The 24,168-nt window shown below is 36.5% G+C and overlaps 1 protein-coding gene across 1 annotated transcript in view; it reads left to right on the forward strand.

Annotated features, from left to right (window-relative positions):
• The window catches only part of DPYD (dihydropyrimidine dehydrogenase), an 821,052-nt gene that overhangs the window by 584,172 nt on the left and 212,712 nt on the right, over positions 1-24,168 (forward strand). The window contains exons 17-18 of the mRNA XM_039228461.1: positions 17,332-17,452; positions 18,286-18,405. Of these exons, the coding sequence (XP_039084392.1) occupies positions 17,332-17,452; positions 18,286-18,405 (241 nt within the window). The remainder of the gene's footprint in view (positions 1-17,331; positions 17,453-18,285; positions 18,406-24,168) is intronic.

Genomic DNA, 24,168 nt, shown 5'->3' on the forward strand with positions numbered 1-24,168 from the left:
ATTGTGAGGGAATCAAGTTATACATGTGCTATCTGAGGGAAGATCTATCCATGAGTGAGGCCTGGAAGCTGTATGCTGTGGAGGGAAAGGAGGAGATTGTTGGATTGTAAATGGGCTCTGGTCTATTTGCATCAACTGATAATTCTGTCTCTTTCACCTGTTGCTCCCATAACAACATACAGCATCATAAGTTTCCACTGGTGCCAGGCCAAGGGCTATTGTCTACTGAGACAGTTGTATCTTCTAAATGCCTATTTTTGTTGGTTTGCTCTAAAAAAAGTTTCATTTTACCCATAAACATAATACCTACCAACAAAAGCAAGGAGATTATGACCACCAGTCATCATAAGAGATTTAGCTCAATGTCCTTTATAATAAAACCTGGAAATAATTTTAAAGTGAAAAAATTGAGAAAGAAGTAAAACAGTACATATCTATATGATAAAATATTTTATAAATATTAAAATGGCATTTTTAAAGAAGTTTAATGACCTAAGGAAGGCACATGATATAAGGTACAAATGAAGAATATAAAACTTTAAAAATGCTAAGAATTTAATTTTGTGGAAAGTGTATTCTTACTCAAAGAAAACAGAGAAATATACCTTTTTAAATAAATAAAACCTTTTTTAATGTTTATTTATTTTTGAGAGAGAAAGAGATAAAGCACAAGTAGGGGGGGTGGGTGCGGCAGAGAGAGAGGGAGACAGAATCCTAAACAGACTCCAGCTCTGAGCTATCAGCACAGAGCCTGATGCGGGGCTTGAACTCACAAACTGCGAGATTATGACCTCAGCTGAAGTTGGACACTTAACTGACTGAGCCGTCTAGGCACCCCAGAAATGTACCTTTTTAATAGTGCTGTTGTTTGGTTGCTTTATTATAAATATTTTAAATTTTTCTTCTTTATTCAGTAATTTTTCATAATGATTTATTTTAAAATTGTTCTATAATAATTATGACATCTTTTGTAATCAGGAAACTTTTCTTAAAAATAACATTTAAAGAAGATTTAAAGATTTAATGCAAGGATATTATATAAATTATATACCATAGTTCTTTTTCTCTTTCAGTGTAAGACAAAAATATCTGATTTAATCTATAGCAGGAAGAGAAAGAAATTTGTATGAATTTATTGATTCCAAACACTGTGAGAGTGGGGTCTACTGTATCTGTCACTGGAGATAATTTGACATAAAAGAAAAAAACTAGGAGGATTTAAGCACAATTAAGTTAGTATGTGTGAGATCACTTGGTAAATCATTATGTATATATTAGTATGTTTGTGTGATCTAAATAACTTCTTTGGTTCTGATCTATGCTTGTAACTTCAATTATATATGTAATCAAGAAAGTTTATTCTTTAGGTCCCAGATCGTCATTGACTCCACATTGTAAGAATTCAGAGATACGATTTAAAAGACAACCTATTCAAGGTGCCTGGGTGGCTCAGTTATTTAAGCCTCCGATTCTGGTCATGATCTTGTGGTTCTTGGGTTCAAGCCCCATGTTGGGCTCTGTGCTAACAGCTCAGAGCCTGGAGCCTGCTTCAGATTCTGTATCTCCCTTTCTCTCTCAAAAATAAATAAACATTAAAAACATTTTTTAAATAAAATACAACCTACTTCTTTAAAATTGTCAGTCTCTCCACCCTCACAGACATGCACTGCCTCATAAAATAGTAAATAAAGTCTCTCACTGTCAACTAGTTCTGATGTGATAACTATAAAATGATAATTAATTGACACATATTTGTTGCACACACCTTTTATATCAAGCAGAGTTCTAGGTTTTGGTAGTTCTGATTAATTTCATTGTTTATTTTCTTTGGCCCTATGTGTCTGCAAATATTAACTTCTTAACCCATTACAATCTGCCTTCCATCCTATTATGTATAGCTATATTTACTCCTAAATTGCCGGTGACTCTAAATTGTATAATCTATTACCTACATTTTAGCATTCATCCTACTTGATTTCTCTGTGATATTTTGTATCAAGATCTATCTCCACATCCCCGCTATTTCTCTTTTTCCTTGTAATTTTCCTGGTTGTTCTCTTCTCTCTGACCATTTCAAGGATTTCTGCCCCTAAGTGTTAATGATCTCAAGGTTTAAGTCCTTTTCTTTCTATCTTCTCATCCATTCGCAAGACTCTAACCACCATTTACATGTGAACAACTCTTTAGCTACCCTTCTAAAGTTTCTCTTAAGATCCAGATTCCTGTTATCTTTCAACCAGATTTTTTCAGCTAGATGCTCTAAAGGAACTTTAAATGCAATGTATCTGAAGCTCATTTATTATTTTCTCCAAAAACCTGCTTCTCTTGCATTTCCTCACTTGGTTCATGAAATTGCTAGCCCCCACCAATAGCAAAACACAGAATTATTCTTGATTTTCATTCCCCAACTCCAGTTTCTTAAAAATTTTAATATCCTTCCTTAAAATGATATTCCAGTCTACTTAAAGTTCTTGATTTAGATTTGCATGCCTTTACTGTAGGCTCTTCTCTTTCAGATTGGTCTCCTTGCTTGTACTGCCTTAACCTACTTACCTCCACAGACGTATATGAAATTAAGTTTCTAGAAAATGCATCGAAACATATAATCTTCCATGTTTTCTGTTGCCTAAAGGATAAGGCGCAGAATCTTTAGGAAGCTGACTCAAAACGTTAGCTGAACCATTCAGCATGTCTCCTGCTGCCCGCTCCCTTTATAGGTCATATTTTTTTTTCTATTTCCATCATACCATGCATTCCCATTTTTTTAGAGTCCTTTCCTATGTATTCCTCATTCACATAGATTCACAGACCTTTCTCCAGCCTGTGTCACTTTGAGAATCCTTCAAGATTTCAAACTACGATCACCTTCACTATTGTCTCCCTCTTTCTATACACACACACACACGCATACGCACACACTTTAGAAGTAAAGAAAGGTAGTCACTCCACCATTAAGTTCCCATTCGCTTTGTACACACTTCAGGTAAAGAAAATTATTTGAAGTTGTTTTTATGTCTTCTTCTTACACCAAACTGAAACTATTCAGGGGTGCATGGATGACTCAGTTGGTTGAGCATCTGACTCTTGATTTCAGCTCAGGTCATGATCCCAGGGCCATGGGATTGAGCCCCGAGTCAGGCTCTGCACTGAGCATGGAGCCTGTTTATGATTCTTTCTCTCTTTCTCTTTCTTTCTCCAAGCCCCCACTCTGCTCCTCTCCCCCACTTACACTCTCTCTAAGAAAGAAAGAGAGAGAAGATAGAGGAGAAAGAAAGGAAGAAAGAAAGAGAGAGAGAGAGAAAATAAACTATTTATAAAGCCTTCTTCATGTTTAGTTGCAGAATGATTGCCACTGTTCAGTGAAAGACGTTGGTCCAGACCCAGTAGCTTTTATAGTCCTGCAAATCCCTTACTTACCAGAAAAAGTACAAAGTAGTAAGGAATATGTATGTCATGTTTGTGCTGTCAGCTGTTGCATGTTAAAATCTGGGAATATTAGCAACTGAAAAGGTATGAGTAAAGTCATCTTTGTAATGTTGGACTCTGCTTTTGCCCAACCATCTAAACATCTAAGTAGGTGCTGCTGCATCTAGTTGTTAATTACATAACCCAGTAAAGTTCACTGAAGTATGTTTGTTTTTAAGTGAAAAAATAAAAGGGCAAAATTTTAAACTATCTAAATTTAGCAGTCCTTTGGGTACTTTACATTTGTTGAATATTGCAAAAGTAAACACCCATCTGTTTTTAGTACTAATATGATTTTGTATGTCAAGCAGTTTGAAGATTTTTCCCCCATGCAAGCTTCATCAGCTGTTTTATCAACAGTGTAGGCTTTAGGCACTTTCGTAAAGTTGAGTTGGGATAAATGAAAGATCCTTGTTGAATTGGTAATCATGCAGGTATTCAAAGTGAAAGGGAGATCATATTTTAATTTAATTTCAGTGCCTCAAGATATTTTTCCTTATGGGCTATATTAATATTCTCTGTTTACATATCCATCTTTTAAGAAATCATAGCTACTCTTAATACATTTCAAATCAAGCTTTCCAGGATCTGGGTGATATATATCACTTCTTTCTGCAAGAGTCTCTTGAATTATATGAAAGCTTGCTCACTGTGACATATTCAAATGCTAAATGATTTATAGAGGAATAGAGATATATTGTAATCCCAAAGTCATTTATATATTCTATTCAATCTGACAAATTTTAGTGCTCTAAGTGATTATAACTTGATTGTAAGTTCTTTGAGGACAAAGTTGCTGCCTTACTCTTTTGTAATTTCCACATTTCATGGAAAGTTTCAGATTAATTCTTAGGTACTAAGTAAAAATTTATATTTTCTTAATATACAGTCCAAGATGTTAAGGGTTTGTCATACCTTTCTAAAGGAAGATGGCCAGGGGCAATATATTGTATGCAAGTTGCCACAAAAGTGTGTGTCCTGACTACCTTGACCACAATTCATTGGACCAAGTATTGTATCCTGAGCAAACAAATGGCCACCTAGACTAAATAAAAAGAGGTCAACAGCTGTCAGGAAGTGTCGTGTTATAACTCAGGCAATAAGGTCACTCTGTAGTGGATAGTGGCTAACCATATAATTTAACACTCCTTTTTTGTTTGCTTTTGTTTATTTTGAAAGAGAGAGAGACCACATGATCAGAGGAAGGACAGAGAGAGAGGGAGAGAAAGAATCCCAAGGAGGTTCTGCACTGTCAGCACAAGCCCCACATGGAGCTCAAACCCATGAACTGTGAGATCAATCAAGTGCTGAAATCAAGAGCGGGATACTTAACTGACTGAGCCATCCAGACACCCCTAATTTAGCACTCTTAATATAAGCATAGAAACATTCTGGCTGTCAGAAGTGAAAAGATGGGGCGCCTGGGTGGCTTAGTCGGTTAAGCGTCCGACTTTCGCTTGGGTCATGATCTCACGGTTCGTGGGTTCGAGCCCCGCGTCGGGCTCTGTGCTGACTGCCAGCTCAGAGCCTGGAGCCTGTTTCGGAGTCTGTGACTCCCTCTCTCTCTGACCCTCCCCTGCTCACGCTGTCTCTCTCTCTCTCCTAGAAATAAATAAATAAAAAAAAAAAGTGAAAAGATGATTTATCAGCAGCTAAAAGATGTCTTATATAATCAGGAAAAGCAGGAATATAGGCTTAGAAAAGGGGTAAAAATGAAAGGGCTGCAGAGAATGAGCAGCAAGAATTGTCCAGCTTAAATGCAGCCTCTACCAATGTTTGTATCTCCCACTACTGCCATTATTGGATACTGTAATCAGGAGACACTATAACTTATGCCACCGCGAATAAACCTTAACCCCCTTTTCTGACTGCGAGATTAAAATTTTTGCTTGGAGCTTCATTTGGCCATGCCCAGATCACTTACTTGTTTTTGGTTGCCAAAGAGTAAAAAGAGGAAAGCTCTCTTCAATGGATTACATAGTGGGGACAGCTTCTGTGTCCCACCAGTACTTCATACAGTAGAAATTTCCCACAAAATAGAAAGGGTATGATATAGAAAAGACAGCCAAAAAAACAATAGAGAATTATTCTGTTTGTATTGCATCTTCTCTTCTGTGGGCTTGATTTTGAAACATATAGATTCTATAGTGGGAGTTAGAAAAATTGAATTGGAGGACCAAAAAGGCAACATGTAAAAAATGAGAAAGTGAGTAGAAGTAGAAATGGAAAAATGCTGAGAAATAAGAGCAAATTTATTATTATTAAGGAGTTTCTAATCCTTAAAGCAATAGGCAGCAACTCTTAAAGGAATAACAAGAAAGTAAGCCTGCTCTTTGTCACCAGCTTCTCTGGTGAGTCACCAGAGCTACTGTGTATGCTACATGAGAACGAAAGGCATCCCAGACCTTGTAAGACTGGCTCATCCTCTACCGAAAATATTTCACTGACTTTCTTATATCTCCATGTATACTTGTTATAACCCCCTGACAATGGTGGGAACTCTGGCATGTTTCTTTTTCTTAACACCAGAAAGACTTTAAAATAGAGAACACACATACACACACACACACACACACACACACACACACACACTCACACCTTATGATATATACTCTTATAAGCCATGTACTCTTATAAAGAAATAAATTGGTAATGATTATGTTAGTTGAGACTGCTCAAAATTTGGGGTAAAATCTAGCATCCCCGAATTTTGTGTAAGAGTTTATAAATGTCACACTTGCAAAAGGTCATGTTTAATATCTTCCCCATCCGCTATTTTCACACAAATCTTTTCAATGAAGTCACCCCACTTTTAGTTATCTCCAAATCCTTTTCAGCTCAAAGAGGGAAATTAGTCCACAGAGCTGGAAAAACAAACAAAGGCCTAGATATTTCTTTCTAGCTCTTACAGCAGCCGTAGGAAGAAATCCCTTAAGGAACTGTACCAACTTGTTATGGATGAGTTCCCCTTAGCTGAAACCATTCATTGCCAAGGGATTGAGGTTTTCTCCGCTACATTATTTAAAATTGCCTCAGCAGTAATTCCTTCTTGCTTAGATTTCATAAAGTTCCCAGGACAGAAGCATGACTTCCCTAGACTCTCTTCATCCTAAATGTATCAGCATTGTGGGTGCTTCAGGGCATAAGGCTGCTTTTACACTAGCCTCCTCCCCGTGTCAGTTAATCATTCACACCAATATGGGATTATAAAGATAGTGAAGTTTTGTGCTTGTGGTTGTTTTCTAGCTGCAGCACTGGAAAACATAGGCTAAGTGAATAGACCAACAGATGTATAAAATATCAGTTGTTACACTGTTTACACTAATGCTTTGCATTAAGAAAACAAATGACAAGCTGCCTGAAGTCTGCAAAGAATAAAAACTCCTTATTATACACTTAAATACTCACTTGCCCTTATCTAAAATGAATCCGTACACAGTAGTGCAGGCAGTTGCCTGCACTTCATTACCCACTGAAGTCTTTTTAGTGTGTTCTGAGCAGTGGTTGGGAAGCCTGCTGGGTTTCAGTTTGGCTCAGCTGGTCCACAATTTGGAACCCCTACTGGTGGTATCAGCAAAGCATGTGCATAGCCTATTTCTCCATATATTAAGATTTTCCAGGTTACACTATATAACCTCATTAGTAAACAAACTACGATCACTTTTTGCATGATGGATAATACTAGTCTTTGAATTCACAGATAAATAGCAACTCAGATATAAGGAAATATCAAGGTCTTTTGGGGTGGTGGAACTCAGTATAAATAATTCTGAAAAAAAACTATTTTCAAAAGTATTTTTAAGGATTTTTAGTAAATAATCTTTAATAAAGAGGATTTTAAAGTATCTTAATTTCTGTGTACTATGGCCAATGTATGGTTCTCAAAAAGCCTGTGTGCCTGTGAAGTTAGACATATGGAGCCTGTGTCAACCTTGATTTGGAAGAAAAAGAGGATGATAAAAGCTAATACAAGAGAAAGTGAAATGGAAATATCCAGCAGAAGCAAAGGAGATCATTGTGAATCCTATAAGTGATCAACAAGTCCTGGATCAAGTATGGATGCAAACAGGGCAACTGCAGGACAATTCAGGCATCTGTCAAGACTGAAAGAGCTCTAATCCAGAGAGAAGTGGGCAAGTGATAAAATACAGAAATGCAATAATTCAGATAAGCAGAATGGATTATGAAAACAAAAGCAGACTTTATTTTTAAATTTTTTATAGTTTATTGTCAAGTTGGTTTCCATATAACACCCAGTGCTCATCCCAACAAGTGCCCTCCTCCATGCCCATCATCCCTCTTCCCCTCTCCCCCACCCCTATCAATCCTCAGTTTGTTCTCAATATTTAAGAGTCTTTTATGTTTTGTCTCCCTCCCTCTCATTAACTATTTTTCCCCTCCTCCTCCCCCGTGGTCCTCTGTTAAGTTTCTCCTGTTCCACATATGAGTGAGAACATATGGTATCTGTCTTTCTCTGCCTGGAAAACACCCTCGAGTTCCATCCACATTGCTACACATGGCCAGATTTCATTCTTTCTCATTGCCATGTAGTATTTCATTGTATAGATAAACCACATCTTCTTGATCCAGTCGACAGTTGGTGGATATTTAGGCTCTTTCCATGATTTACTGTTGAGAGTGCTGCTATGAACATTGGGGTACATGTGCCCCTATCAAAAGCAGACTTTTGAATAGGGTATTGGAGACTCAATGTACCTGGAAGAAGTTTCCAGATGACCTCTTCATGTTGTTATTAAGTGGGTTGTCATTAATTGGCTTTATCAACAAGAGAGGGATTAGTCTATACACTGATTTCCCTGGCCATACTGCCTTGATGGGTAGACCTGGCTTTCAGACACAAGGTATAATCTTTATCCATGGACTTCTGCACAGTCATTTTTAATGTTGTGGGGACTCAGCAGGTTCAGAAAGTAGGTGTTTGAACTAGTCTTTTTTTTTTAATTTTTTTAAATGTTTTATTTATTTCTAGGATAGAGAGAGAGAGAGAGAGACAGCGTGAGCAGGGAAGGGTCAGAGAGAGAGGGAGTCACAGACTGAAACAGGCTCCAGGCTCTGAGCTGGCAGTCAGCACAGAGCCCGACGCGGGGCTCGAACCCACAAACCGCGAGATGGTGACCTAAGCGAAAGTCGGACGCTTAACCAACTAAGCCACCCAGGCGCCCCTGAACTAATCTTTAAGAATATTTTGAACTGTCTCTAGATGGAGGACACCCATCATCATCCCCTACCATGTCCCTTAAAGTAGTCTTTTTCTAAGAAAAAAAATTGGCCCTGCTTCTTTGTATTGGGCCCTCTTTTTTTTTTTTTTTTTTTTTTTTTTACTCTGCAGCATATATCAGTCATTGTTGCATGGACTAGCCTTTACTGTTTCAAAGACCATCCAGAAAAATTGGAGTTAAGAGATTTGATTGGATTCAGCTTAGTTTTCTGGAGTTTCTCTCAATGAGATACCCTAGGGTATTTGGTCAATTTAGTTTTCTTCTTCCACTTTTTCAGAATATAGCCTAGTCCTATCACAGGGAGACTTCCAAATCCAAGTAGGGAGTTGGTGTATCAGTTGAGGCCTCCAGGGATCACAGACGTAGATGGAGTTAGGAGTATAAAAGGCTTATTAAGGAATAATGCCTGTGAAAGGAAAGGGGAAGAAGTAGGGCTGGGCAGGGGAGTAACCAGACCTCAATGGAAGTATGAGATAAATCTTTCCTAGCCCAATGGGGAGCTCAAGTGCAAAGATTGCCATTAGAGAAATCTTGCATTGGATAAAAATGGCTGAGACCTTTGTACCACAACTTTGCTGTCGTTGGCTGGGGACTCCTCAAGAAGAGCCTGATCTTAGCTTAAAACCTGAAGCCCACCTAAAGGTGTAAGCAATCAGACGATGTCAGCTCACTACACTGTTGGCAACTGGACTTGAGTCTTTTCCTGAAGAGGATCTGAGTGGTGTATCCCTGTGTTTGCCACAACTGCCTGATTCTGCATGTATTTGGTAAGAACACTACAGATCCTAGTTAAATCACTTGAGCATATCCACACAACAGTTTTGGTGAAAGATTATATGATTATTCAGTAAGTCATAAAGTTAACCCCTTAACTTAATCTGAGTTCTTCTTCCCCTTCCTCTTCCTCCTCCTTCCCTTCTTCTTCCCCTTTTTCTTCTTCCTCCCCTTCCTCTTGCCCTTCCTTTTCCCTTTCCTCCTCCTCCTTTCCTTTTCTGGTATTTTGATATAATATGGGATTCCTAGAATAGAGATACAAGATAAGATAGCAATAGTATTGTGAGGAAGAGTCTCCCTAAGACACTCACCGCTAGAATAGCACATGGAACTGTGAGCAGGAGATGTTCACTGACCCATTTTTGGGGCAATTATATCTCCAGCTTCATTACCACAGTGAGGTGGTCCAGTGGGTTTCTAATTTGGATTGGCTAGTAAAATCAAGATAATCCTAGGAAATCTGAAATCTGGTTCCTTGGGGACAAATCGTGAGGGGAATATTTGAAATTTGAAAAGTTTTAAGAGGGGATCTCCACCATTAGCACTGCCAACTGGGAGTAAAGAAGTGAGCTGGTGGAGATGTAGCCAGAGAATCAGAGGGTCATCGGAGAGGATAAAGAGAAGGACTCAAAGAATATTTGGCCATCGGGAATTATGTAAGCAGTACATGACTATTCGTGTCCATTTGTTAAAAATTCAGGTTTCTGAGACTAAGTGTGTGGTAATAGTAACTCTGATACTAGGAACATCAGAGGAATGGGACATGAAGGAAATGCTGTCCTAAAGGAGGAAAAACAGCATAAACCCTGTCACAGGAAATGGCATTTAAAGGAATAAAAAAAAGAGAGGCACCTTGGGAGCTCAGCTGGTTAAGCATCTGACTCTTGATTTCTGCTCACTTCATGATCTCATGATTCGTGGGACTCCAAGCAGGCTCTGCACTGTCAGCACAGGGCTCATGTCACAAAACATGAGATCATGATCTGAGCCAAAATCAAGAGTTGGAGGCTTAACTGACTGAGGCACCCAAGTGTCCCTAATTCTTCATATTTTGATTCAACAGGGTTTATTGTCTTTCGTGTCTCAGCCAATGTGTCAAGGGATCAGAATACAAAAGTAGGATACATCCCTTAAAAGACTAATAGTCTATTAGAAAGAAAAAACACAAACAAATGGATGATGATTAAATACTGTGATAAAGTAAAGAATGTTATGAAGGTATTTAAAAGGGGGTCATTTACTCATCTATCCTGTACTGAGGTACGATGGGAGGATTGGTCATGGAGGGTTGCCCTGTGGTGTTTATCCAAGGGACAAGAGGTGAAACATTCTGCCTAAAGATACCACAAGAAAGAGAGGCCTGAAGTGAGAAACAGATTGGAGAAGGCTATATGTATATGTATCTGGGGAGGAGAGAACACACAAGCAGTTCTATGTCATCTTCAGCTTAAGGCACAAATGGAGAAGGATATATATAACATATAAAATATTTTATATACACAGACAGTGCCTGTATATATACTTAAAACACTTTATACTCACATTATTTGTTTGTTATATGTATTTCCCCCCCTGGATTATGAGATATATTTTCGTTTGTTTTTAAGAATAGGGATAGTATATTATACATTTTTGGATCACCATTGTCTAAGATGAAGTGTAATGCCTAAAACTGGCATTGTTTATTAGATTATTCTGGACCCAATAAATTTATGGCCCATTTTCTTCTCAGTAAATAGCAATGAAAAAGTCAGTGTTAATTTATGCAGTGTGAGCTCTTACCAACAGTATTTGTTGAGAGCCTACTATGTGCCAAACCCTGTGGTACAGACTCTGAAATTATCTGAAGTGAGAGCACTAATATCTCCTTTTTTATACTTATATCCAGCATGTATTTCATTTATATGTGTGCCTTTTATTTCCTACTAGACTCTGCCTTCTGTGTTCCATTCATCTTAGTCTCCAGCACAAACCAGTTCAATGCCTTGTGGTCATTGAATATTTGTGGAAAAAATAGAACCCCCATTTCCTAGAATGCTACCAGCTTTAATTTTTTAAATTTATATTTAAATGCCCTTGGAATTTTTTTAATGTTTATTTATTTTTGAGAGAGAGAGAGAGAGAGAGAGAGAGAGAGTAAGGGAGGGGCAGAGAGAGAAGGAGACACAGAATCTGAAGCAGGCTTCAGGCTCCGAGCTGTCAGTACAGAACCCAACATGGGGCTTGAACTCACGAACTGCGAGATCATGACCTGGGCTGAAGTTCGACACTTAAGAGACTGAGCCATACAGGTGCCCCTAGAATTTTTTTTTTTTTAATTTTATTTTACAAGAAATGTGTGGCCATATAATTTACCTATAATAAAAAGAAGACATTTAGGTTTAGAGTTTGATATGTTTGAGCAGATGTCTACACCTGTGTAAACATTACTGAAATCAGGTTGTAGGGAATTTCTATTACCCTCAAAAATTTTCTTATGCCTCTTCCAACTTAATTCCTCCCCTGCACCCCCAACCTCAATCCCAGCAATCATTGCTCTGCTTTCTATTAGCATAGTTTGTGTGTCTGCGTGTATGTGTTGGTGTGTATATGTGTGTGTGATTTCATAAAAATGTAAGCATACAGCATTCAAACTCTTGTGTACTTCTCTAACTGAACATATTGGTTCTTTTATTAATTCCAAGTGTGGCAGGATTCAGTAGATTCATTTCTTTTTATTGCTAAATAATATTCTAATGTGTGGATATATCACTATTTGTTAATTCATTCATATTTTAATAAATATTTGAGTTGTTACCAAATTGGAACTTTTTTGAAAGAGTTGCTATGAACAGTCACGTGAAAATCTTTGTGTGGATCTGCTTTCATGTCTCTTGGATATATAATAAGAGTGGAATTTAGTGGGTGGATTGGTATGTGCATGCTTGCCTTTTTTAGGAAACCAACAAATGATTTTCCAAGGTGATTGTATCGTTGCAAGAATTCTTATGTCAGGAAAACCAATTCAAAAAGAACACATGTTAAACCATACATTCATTTAAAACATCCCATTTCAGCGTACAATCTTTGCCTTTAGTAATAATTCTACCTGGAGTAGTTAACTCTTTCTGTTCTATTTTATTGACATAGAAGGATAAATACATCACGTTTGCCTATTACTCCGAAGCTACATTTAGTCTTATAAGTATAAATGAAGTAGAAGCCTTTTATAGTTCTGGTTTACAATTGATGGCTGAATTTCACTTTAGGGAGCAATTTTGCTAAAGAAGATGATGGTTTAGGACATGATAATGGGAAAGAAAATTAAGAAGGTGAAATAGATACTCAGATTGATCTTCTGGGCCCTAGTTCTCTCTGTCAGAGAAGTGGACATAATAAAAATGCTAGCTACTTCCTGGCATTCATGTGAATTAAGACTTAGGAGTTCCTTAGTGGAAAGCATTTATAACTGGTAAAATTTTTCAGTGAATTCATTGAAATGCCACCTTCTAAGAAAGCCATTTTGACAAGAATTGTACAGAGTTAAAATTACCAGGTAAATTGGAGAGAGATGTTTCTTAAAGTCAAAAATTTCACTTGTAATTTAGCTTATCAAGAAATTCTCACAATCTCATTCTCTAATGCTTGTTCTTTTGTACAGGGCATGAAACCAATGAGATATGATGCCCTAGGAAATTGGTGGAAATGCCTGTCCTACAATGGAGAGGTCATCTTAGGGGTCTCAAACACAGCAGGGTATATCATTTATAAAACTACTTTTATATTTAACTAGAGACATGCTAGTTACTAGATTAAAAAGTATTATCTTACAGCCCAGATAGAAAAGTAAGCTTTAAAAAAATTTTAAGCTTTAAAGTCACAAGAATTAGAAATTGCTATCTTATGGCTCAGATAGAAAATTAAGCTCTAGGGTCACCAGGGTGACTCAGTCGGTTAAGCATCCAACTCTTGATTTCAGCTCAGATCATGATCTCGCAGTTCGTGACATGAAGCCCCACTCTAAGCCCCACCTGAGACCCTCTGCTGATAGTACTGAGCCTGCTTGGGATTCTCTCTCTCCCTCTCTCCTTGCCCCTCCCCAATTCACACAAATGTGTGCAAAAGTGCTGGCGCTCTCTCTCTCTTTCTCCCTCTCAAAATAAATAAACTCTTAAAAATTAAAAAAAAGAAAACTAAGCTTTAAAAACAATTTTAGATGAGTGGAAACAACTGCATCAATCTACTCAGCTCTACATTTTCGAAAGTTGCAGTTGTTGTTGTTTGGTTTTCATAAGAATCTATTCCAGAGTGTATTTATTGCAGGCAGACACAGAGCTTCTCCCCACTAAAGTTGTCAAAGAGACCAAAATTTTCTCTAGCTTGCTTTCTTCCTCCTTTCAGCACTTTCAGGTTTAGTCTGGTACCTTCTGGCCTCATGAAGTACCATCAAGACCATGAGCTTCCCCAGGCTCATGAATCATTCCTTTAAGGGCTTCAGTGATTTCTTCCTTCACACACCTCCATGCAGAAGAACTCATTCTGTTGCCTCAGAGCTTTCTTTGTGATTACATGAATAACAAAGGTGTTAACAGGTGGTAAGGAAGTATACACACAGAAACACATACAGTTGCTGTGGGAGAGGTTGCAAATTATGGTCAGGGATAGGCATTATTAATACCAGTAGGAAAAACCAATAAAGTCCTAAAGATCTAGGTAGACTTTTTATGGGTCAGACAATTTTAAAAGTTAAGCTGTTCTTTTTTGCATCATTTTCCATTATTTTTCTTCAGTATATTCCCAGATTTGCAAAGAAGTCTTGTATCTCTCACTTTCAGATATTATCTATCATAAAATATACTTAGGTTTTTCTTAAACCTAGACATAGTCTATATTTTGATGGCTATATAAAGAAATCAGTGGAGGGGCACCTGGGTGGCTCAGTCAGTTAAGCATCCAATTTGGGCTTGGGTCATGATCTCACAGTTTGTGGGTTAGAGCCCCGTGTCAGGCTCTGTGCTGACCACTCAGAGCCTGGAGCCTGCTTCAGATTCTGTGTCTCCCTCTCTCTCTGACCTTCCCCTGCTCACGCTGTCTCTCTTTCTCTCTCTCTCTCTCTCTCTCTCTCTCAGAAATAAATTCTATAAATTTATAAAAAAGAAATCAATAGAAAATACAGAGTTTTTATTATTCCTTCTTTCATTGACCCAACTATTTTTGAGTGTCTGCAATGTTTTTTGCCTAAAAATAGAAAAGCAGTCCAGAATTGTTTGATTTTCTTTGCTTTGTGTTGGTGTGGTTAATGTTAGTTTCAAATTATCTGAGATAATAATGCGTTTGTGTATTACTTACCCTGAAGATTTGGAGGGGGAGCATTAGAACTTGACTAAAATTTGTATATTTCAGTAAGATTTTTAAAACTGGCTTTAATTGACAACACTATCTGATGCTATCACTAGAAAATGAGAAGGACAAGATGTAGAAACACTGTTAATTGCTTTTAGGTCTCAAACATTTAATATCAAAAGTGTGAAGGAACCAGGTAAGTGTGAGTAGTTACAATGTATCCTTTAATTCTGCAAAGTATGCAGGTTCATTTTATCATGTAATTACCCTCACCACACTTCTAGTTTTTTTAGAGCATTCCTTGTTACGTCTGTCAAGCAAAAACTTTGCAATTTACTGAAGAGTCATTAATTTTTACAATAATATAAGGCAGAAGATTCCCAGGTAATCAAACTGTGCTTTAGTTGGGTACGAGGATTACTTAGCAACTGGCATGGCTGACTATGAACACGAGGAAAAGTCATATGTCAATACCATGAACCTTGCTTATAGAGGTATAGGAGGGTCAAATAATGGTATCTCAAAATAGAAACAGATGATTTAAGTAAACAATGGTACCAACAGATCATATGTTAAAAAACAACTGAAAAACTGTAAACAATTTCCAAATTGTTAAACAATGTGTAAAAGCATTCACTTGTTCACTTAAAGTATTCAGCTAGTGAGAATAAACAGAAAAAGAAGTATGACACATGTTCAAAGTAAATTATAAAGACATGGTGGTCAATAGTATTGAAAGCCACTTAGAAACCTCTATTAGATTATTAGTGTTTACTCTATTGAAACCAAATAATATTTTGTATTTGTTTCAGTAATTCTTATCAGGCTACTTTCCATGTATTATGCAATTCAAGTGATCTTTAAATTATTGTCAAATTCTATCTTAAAAAGAGCTTTCACAAAGGACATGCAATTTATATCATCTAGAGTTACTGTCATTTCTAGGCTAAGTCCCATGGAAATTCATAACTTAAAAATGAAAGTCACAAAGATGCAACTGCCTTCATAATGCCAATGCAGCAGTTATAAATATTTCATGAACATTGCATGGGCAGGGGCAGATCTCCATTTTCATGAGTTAGAATTTGTACAGCTCAGTCTCCAGATTTTACTATTCATAATGCACAGTATGCCCTGTAGAGCATTCCATATAGTGCTTTTTTAATATTTATGTTTAATGAAGAAATTACTGTTCTGAAAGAGAATAAACCAAATCAAAGATTTTTTGTTAAAATTATGAATTTTTCTGAATAGAGACAGTAACAATCAACAGAAATTACCTCACTGCTGTATCTTAGCACATCAACGCGTAACTTTTAGACTAATACAAGATGACAAATCAAGACACATTAACGTAAGTGAAAAGGTTCTTTCTAAAGGTTATAACATTAGAAATCTCATCTTAAAAGAATTTGAAAGGTTAAAATGCAAAGAGCAACTTTCTTACATATAAAAATATTAATTACAAATGATACACCTGCCTGCTGTTTCATACTTTAAATATATGTCTGTGTTTTTCTGGGTTTTTCTTTTATTCAAAAAACATTTTAACTTGCTAAGATAATATTACCAAGTCCAATAATGAATTGCTATTGCATATTTTAAGGTAATTTATCAAAGTGCATTATCAGTACCTGTCAGAATAAATTTTGCACTAAAAGTAATAAAAAAAGGACTATTGTATGTGTTGAAATCAAAGAACATTGCTACAGCTAAGTTATTTTCAATGGAAAGGATAGGTGATTGCCCTCTAAATGATACTTGTCCCATGAGAAAATAGAAGCCTGAAAAAAATCACAGGAAACAGGCACAGGAAAATGTCTATTCCTTGCTTTTAAAAATGAGCATTTGATATTTTATTTCATTTTTGTCATTTTGATCAATTCTTTCAAGTAGATGAATGTTGAAGAGTGCTTAACAGATCTCAGTAATGTTTACAAAAGTAAACTAAGTTACTGATCAGCCCATGAATAATCCAAGGCTGAATTAGTCTGTATTAGCATATACTATATATCATAATTAGATTGATTAGGAAGTCACAGATTTTCTTTTGAATATATTTCAAGACTAAGTCTTCTAATAATGAAAACAGCAAGCTTCAGATGCAATGTCATTCATCCGGGTATCAGCAGCTTAAGTATTTTTTATTAGGCTTAAGCCAATGAGGTCACTGGAAATTCTGTAGTATTTATGGAAATTACCACCAGAAGCTTATGCTTTACCCTTGATATTATTTGACTAGTAGTGAAAAACACTTTCTTCCATTTGGTTCTTTGTAATTTTATTTTCCAAAGGCTCCCTTGAGGAATTTAACCTTTATGTGATGAATTTGCAGTTCACTGGAAGTGTGTTAACCTTAGTTCCCTAATGAGTCAAGGTGTAATACTGAGGCGGAATTGAGAAATATATCATGTAGCTCATTGTCAAGTTGGATTTGTCTTGCACGTATGCAGCCTTGCTGTTGTTCCAGTACACATTTTGATCACAATTCCTTAATTATGTTCTATATTTAACTGACCTATTTGAACAGGATCCAGAGCTGGTACGGAACATCTGTCGCTGGGTGAGGCAAGCTGTTCAGATTCCCTTTTTTGCCAAGTTGACCCCAAATGTCACTGATATCGTAAGCATTGCAAGAGCTGCAAAGGAAGGTAAGAACTAGACTTGCATCAGTTGTCTAGTTATGGAAGTATGGGTCTGCAGTATGTAGCCACACTAAAGTTTATCTTCATCCACAAATATATGTGTATAACTTTTGTTTAGAGTTTAAGAAAAACACTAAATTCAGCACTTGATCTCACAAATGTAGTAGATTCACACCTGGATTCAAGCTAGTAACTACTCCAAACTGTGGCCAAGGAAAACAAGAACATTTGTAATTTTTCTTGATAAACACCTGCTTTACACATAAAGAATTACGAAACAAGTCCATGGTTACAGCAAACTACTCCAAAATAAATGACCACGTAATGTAACGCTCCAACAATAGCATTCGAACCTTTAATGAAGTTTAAAAAAAAAAGATACCAACTTCCACAATGTCAAATTTCTTATGACTTCCCTTTATATCTGATAGGGCCTAGCATACTGCCTTAAACATATGTTCAGTAAACATCGATTGAACACATGAATCATGCAGTCAATAAATGATTTTATAAATCATATGTGCTGTGCCCTATCCAATGGAAATTGCATCTTGATTTGTAAAAGTATCACAAACTACCTGGAAAATAATACCAAATACAAAACCAAATATGTGGCATCTATAAATCTGTATAAGAAATGGAAAAATGAATTGTTGGCAATTAAAAATTTGTATATTTTAAGCATAACTCCAGGAATGAAATTAGTGAAGATATCTGAGGGGAGGAAATGTTCTCAAGAGAAAGTACAATGTGCATTTTCCTAGGTTGTGTGGGTTTGAATGGGTTTTGACCATTGTCCCTTTAAAAACTGCAAGTAAATGATGAAGTGTTTTCCATAGGTGGTGCAGATGGCGTTACAGCCACCAACACTGTCTCAGGTCTAATGGGATTAAAAGCTGATGGCACACCCTGGCCAGCAGTGGGCATTGGGAAGCGGACTACATATGGAGGAGTATCTGGTAAATATTGCCCTCTGTTTACATTTTGCTTCCTTGAAGGTTGCTGAAAAATCAGAGGTCATGTTGCAAGCAAGTGTAGCATGTCTTTTATGATCCCAGATTCTTATTACTCATTGCTAGTCAAAATTCCTAATAGGTATGACAGATGGAACAGATCGAGTGTGAAGACTCAACTGACTGATAGCAGAGATGAGAGAATACCATGATCGGGTTGTGTGTGAATTCTATTCTCTTGTGTCCTATGCTTTCCTTAGTGTTTCTCATTGTCACAATTGTCTTATTACTTATTAGTAAAGGTGTTACCCGGGACCATCTAAGAGAAAAACATAAGCACCTGATTATATCTTTTTTATAGTCTGAATTTTTTCCCACTTTTCCTAGAAATTTGAAATCTGCCATCTTCAAATAATCTTGCTTTCACAACTGTCCCCCCAAAATTATTGAATCTGCATGTATCGCTTTAGCTAAGAAGACATTTGCAGACCTCACACCTTTGCATCTCCTTTCGCATCATCAAACCCTCACATTTACAGCAGTTTTACTCCCAATGTGTCGTTCAGGAAATTTGCCCTGTTCACTCTGTTGCTGTGACAACATGAACTTGGTCTTGCAAAGACAATGCTGTAAGGTTCTTGACTCTACTGGTATGGGGATTAGTCTCCTTGGTGATAGAGACAGTGGTAAATATACATAATATAGCAGTGTCCCACTGTTCGTTGCTGAATCAGACCAAAATATGCTTTTGGAAAAGGCTAGATAGACACAAATAAAGCACTATCCATGCTGAGGCATTATGTTTTGAGAGCATGAAGTGTGTCTATAAGCCGTGATTTTTAAGAAATTATATTCTGCTTTTCATTGAATGCCATTCCCATTCCCATAGTGTCAGAAAGAGGAGAGCTGATGAGAAGCACCTGCTCAGGGTCCAGACACAACTCTCTTTTATCAAGAGCTATCAAACAGAGGCTTAAATATTATTGTAATGCAGAATAATGTGGACTGCGTTAGCATGTGCAGCAGAAAGAGAGTCAAGAGACTCCAGAGTTGGGCTGTAACGTGCACTATGTTTTCTGTCAGCCCATTTCAATTTTTCTAGCCTGCCATGTTGACAGCAAGAGAATAAAGGAGGTCACAGAGGGTGCTGAACATTAAAAATTAATAAAAGAACTATTGCAGTAGTATTTTATATAAGTAACACCGTTCATGTTTTCTCATTTAAGCTGCAATTTCTGAATATTCTCCCATACTATAACTCAGTCTAATAAAACTACAAAATTACAGCATTAGAAAAAGTCTTTTATGTTGCAGTCTTTAAGCATACACATACTGGAAATTATAGCACTACCTGAAACCAAGTTCAGCTATACCTCAGGGCCTGTTAACGTTTCCATGAAACTCTATTTCTAAGATTTATAAATTCATATATAAATATTCACTTGGGCTATAAGCTCAGCTAAGCCTGGATGGAACTTTCATTTTAAACAACAAAAAGTCCCTAACATTTTTAAGGACTTGTACCTCATTTCTAATAAGTTCTATATTAAATCCCTTCACCTTAAACAATCTGTTTTGAAAACAGCCTTTCTCCATATTGACAAAATTGATAGAATTTTCTCCTTTAAAGCAATGTTTGCTTTAATTTAAAGGTAATAGAATATGAAAAGCAGTTCAAACAGGCAATAATAATATATTTTAGTACAGAAGCAAGTTCTATAACAGAGTACCTTCAGAATGAGTTATAACAAAACCTAGCCTAGCAAAACTGTGTTAAATAATGGCTTCAAATTTCAAATGATGGAAATATCTAAATGGCTAAATACCATTCCTAGTTTTATCAAATATGGCTGCCAAGACTTCAAATGCTGCTTCAATATAGAGTATCATACAAAATATGCCAGATATTTTTGTACGATTAAAAAGATTACCACAGCACAGTGCTAATACTGTCCCAAGTATTCTCTCAGAGCACTGGAATGTCTACTTTTAGAAGAGCAGCTTGAATCACCAATTTTTTTAAGTAAAAGTTATAAAGTATTCAATTTTGGATAGCCACCTAAAATACAACTCATACTTTCCATTGCCAGGGAGGAATAAATTTTCCCTTCAATATTCTCTAGCTCTCTATTCTGTCTTTATTATTTTTTCTCAGAATAACACTACTGCTGTTTGACATGAAGGTTTTGTTTTGTTTAAATGGGGAAATAATGAGGTACTTGGGGTATTGCACATGCTTTAGAAAAATGGTCACATTTCTGTAATGTCCTTTTAAAACATTAGCTAATAAGGGGCAGTGACTAGCATTGGGAAGACAGAACCTCAGCTAAGAAATGTCAGTTGAATTACTTCAAATATGATTAGTCTGGATTCTAGAGTACTTTATTTTTTTAAATGTTTATCCATTTTGAGAGAGAGAGAGAGAGACTGAGAAGAGGGGCAGAGAGAGAAAGTGAGAGAATCTCAGGCAGGCTCCACACTGTCAGGAAAGAGCTCAATGCGAGGTTTAATCTCCAGAAACGTGAGACCATGACCAGAGCTGAAATCAAGAGTTGGATGTTCAACTGACTGAGCCACCCAGGAGCCCCTAGAGTACTTTAGAACAATGCTTTTCAACCTTTGGTTTCCAACTGATGAGTGGAAGTTTGATGAACTATAATCAACATTTAAAAAAATCAAATAGAGGGGCACCTGGTGGCTCAGTCAGTTAAGTGTCCTACTCTTCATTTTGGCTCAGGTCATGATATCATGGTTTGTGGGTTTGAGCCCCACATCGGGGCCTGTGATGACAGTGCAGAGCCTGCGTGGGATTCTCTCTCTTCCTCTCTGTCCCTCGCCCACTCATGCCCTCACTTTCTCTTTCTCTAAATAAATAAATAACTTTTAAAAAAATAAACTAAAAAATCAATAGAATAAAAAACAATGTGGTTATGCTTTACACACAGAGGGAATAAACATTGCCCAAACCTCTTTTTCATTATATATGTACATGTATATTTCTATACTGTGTGTATATGTATATACATATATGTATGCATATTTATTTTTTAAGTTTTTAATTTTTTAAAATTTATTTTTAATGTTTTATTTATTTCTGAGAGAGAGAGAGAGAGACAGCATGAGTGGGGGAGGGTCAGAGAGAGAGGGAGGCACAGAATCTGAAACAGGCTCCAGGCTCTGAGCTAGCTGTCAGCACAGAGCCCTACTTGGGGCTTGAACCCACGAACTGTGAGATCATGACCTGAGCCGAAGTGGACGCTTAACCAACTGAGCCACCCAGGCATCCCGATATATGTATGTGTATATATGTATATACACACACACACACACATACAGTATATATGTATATTTCTAAACTGGGTCATGACGTAAATGCATTTTATATTAGGGTTAACTTCAAAAAAGTCAGAAAGCTACTGATTAGAAGAAGATCTCTTTATTTAATAAAAGAAGTCATTAGGCCTCTAGAAGTCATTAAATAAGGTTACTTATACTTGTTGCAGTTTAAAATTTTTATCAAGAAGGAGTTAGGTTCTCATTCCAAGATCTCATCCTCAGCTTTGTTATTTTAGAAAACATTTTTTACAACTCCTCTATAGGTTAGTGGGTGGTATAGGGGTCAAAACATATGAACCGAATTCATAAAGGAATGATTTATAAACCTGAATTTCAATTGGAGAAGTACCTGGCAAGATTCATGGTCTGTCAGTCCACTAAAGGGTGAATTATAGATTTAAAAGTGATTTTATAGTGAGAACAGTATCAAAAGAAAGTTTATTCAGTATTCATAAGGGATATTTTCATGAAACAAAGATGACTAATTAGCTTCTCCACCATACAAGTTTTCTGTCTAAATTACTAACTCTTGAGAAAGCAACATTCTCTACCTTTCTTTGGGCAATAGAGACTTTACAGTGCAAGTTGTTACCACCTAACTTTCCTTCTTCTGGAATCCATACAAAAAAGTTGTTTAGATATCAAATAATAATTAGTACATATATCACCAAACACTTGAGTAGATTATTGTTTCATTTTGTATTGTTTTGTGTTGTGTTGTGTTGTATTGTTTTGTTTTCTGGCATTGGGGATTCCTTGGCTTTATTTATTTCATCGTAAGAACCACTGACCTTATCAGTAACATTATAAATTCCAATCCCTGAGTGGATTACTTATTATTTTTCCTAGTTTCAGTTTTGTTATTTTTTCTTGTTTTAGTTTCAGATTTTGACCTTTTCCCTGGCCTTGTCTGCAAATGGTGAAGGCATCCTAAGAGAGCCCCTAACTCAGTGATTACTATCACCTATGTAAATGGTGTCATCCAGCTGTGGTGTGACATTTTCACAGTTAGTCTTCCCTGTGGATAAGATTCTTTTAGGCATAGTTAAGAATGAGTCCTGCATGACATAACTAAAGATACATATATCTTGCAACTAATTTCATGAAGACAGTATTTATTAATTTATAGCTGTATTAGGAGAAATAGTAATCAAGTATCTTTCAATGGGGTAAACCCATTTGAAGGAGTTATTTCTTGCTGTGTTATAGGTGCTTCTTTTTACAAATGGGGAAGAGCATACTTTTTAGGTTCGTAACTGTTATTCCATTGTCCTTTATGTATTTTCTTTTTCTTATACATATGAACACACACACATATGCACACAAAGGGAAAGGCCTGAAATTTCTCTGCAGAAAGCACTTTGAAACAATGATAAATGCTTTTTAATTTAATTTAGTTTTAATTTAATTTAATTTAATTCACTTCCTACAAACTTAAGAAATTAACTCATTGTTTTACATTTTTTTTATTTGCCGCATTTGTTCTGTTAGCCAGAACAGGAAATTCTTGTACTCAATTTCAATTTTGGAAGGCTTTTTGAAATTATTGTCAATATCACCGTATTACCGTGTTAAAACCGTAAAACACATTTTACTTGATAGTAATACCTATAAACTTTAATAAACTTTAATATTGATTTCTGAATAATTCATCAAAGATGGCCTTCAATATTTGCTATTTCAGGAACCCAAATTTACTAATTACCTATAGGATATTACAGGTTTAAGAAACGATTGTGTTTTTCTTAACAAGCAAGAATGGCATACTCCATAAATGCCCTTACATTCTCAAATAAATAATGAATGATTTGAAATCCAGCTGTGTGGGCTATAGGACACTGTACTCTTGAGTTCTTATAGTTACAAGCCTCTTAAAGGTATTTCATTGTAAAACCAACAAGGGAAATACTAATAAAAGAAGGTACAGGTTAGAAATTTGCTAATAATTTGTAACTCTGTACCAGTATAGGGCTGAAAGTGAGTACAAAAGCATATAGCTCAGAGGTGCCTGGGTGGCTCAGTTGGTTAAGCATCTGACTTCGGCCCAGGTCATGATCTCACAGTTTGTGGGTTCAAGCCCCACGTCAGGCTCTGTGCTGACAGCTCAGAGCCTGTAGCCTGCTTCGGATTCTCTGTCTCTCTCTCTCTCTGCCTCTCCCCATTCATGCTCTGTTTCTCTCTGTCTCAATAATAAATAAACATAAAAAAAATACATAGCTCAGAAAATTTGCACAAACATAAATCTATATAATATCTTTAAAAAGAATCTTAACTCAATACCTCATATTTGATGTTTCTGCCTAACAAAGTTACTTAAGCATGAATTGTTGGGACCATATAGTGACTTAGCTGTATTGAGCTCAGCTACTGGGAAATACATAAATGAAAATCCAATGTAACCCATTCCAATTATAAACTTAAACTTATTTTGAT

This window comes from Hyaena hyaena, unplaced genomic scaffold, assembly GCF_003009895.1.
Source record: "Hyaena hyaena isolate Hyena2069 unplaced genomic scaffold, ASM300989v1 scaffold_32, whole genome shotgun sequence".
NCBI lineage: Eukaryota > Metazoa > Chordata > Mammalia > Carnivora > Hyaenidae > Hyaena > Hyaena hyaena.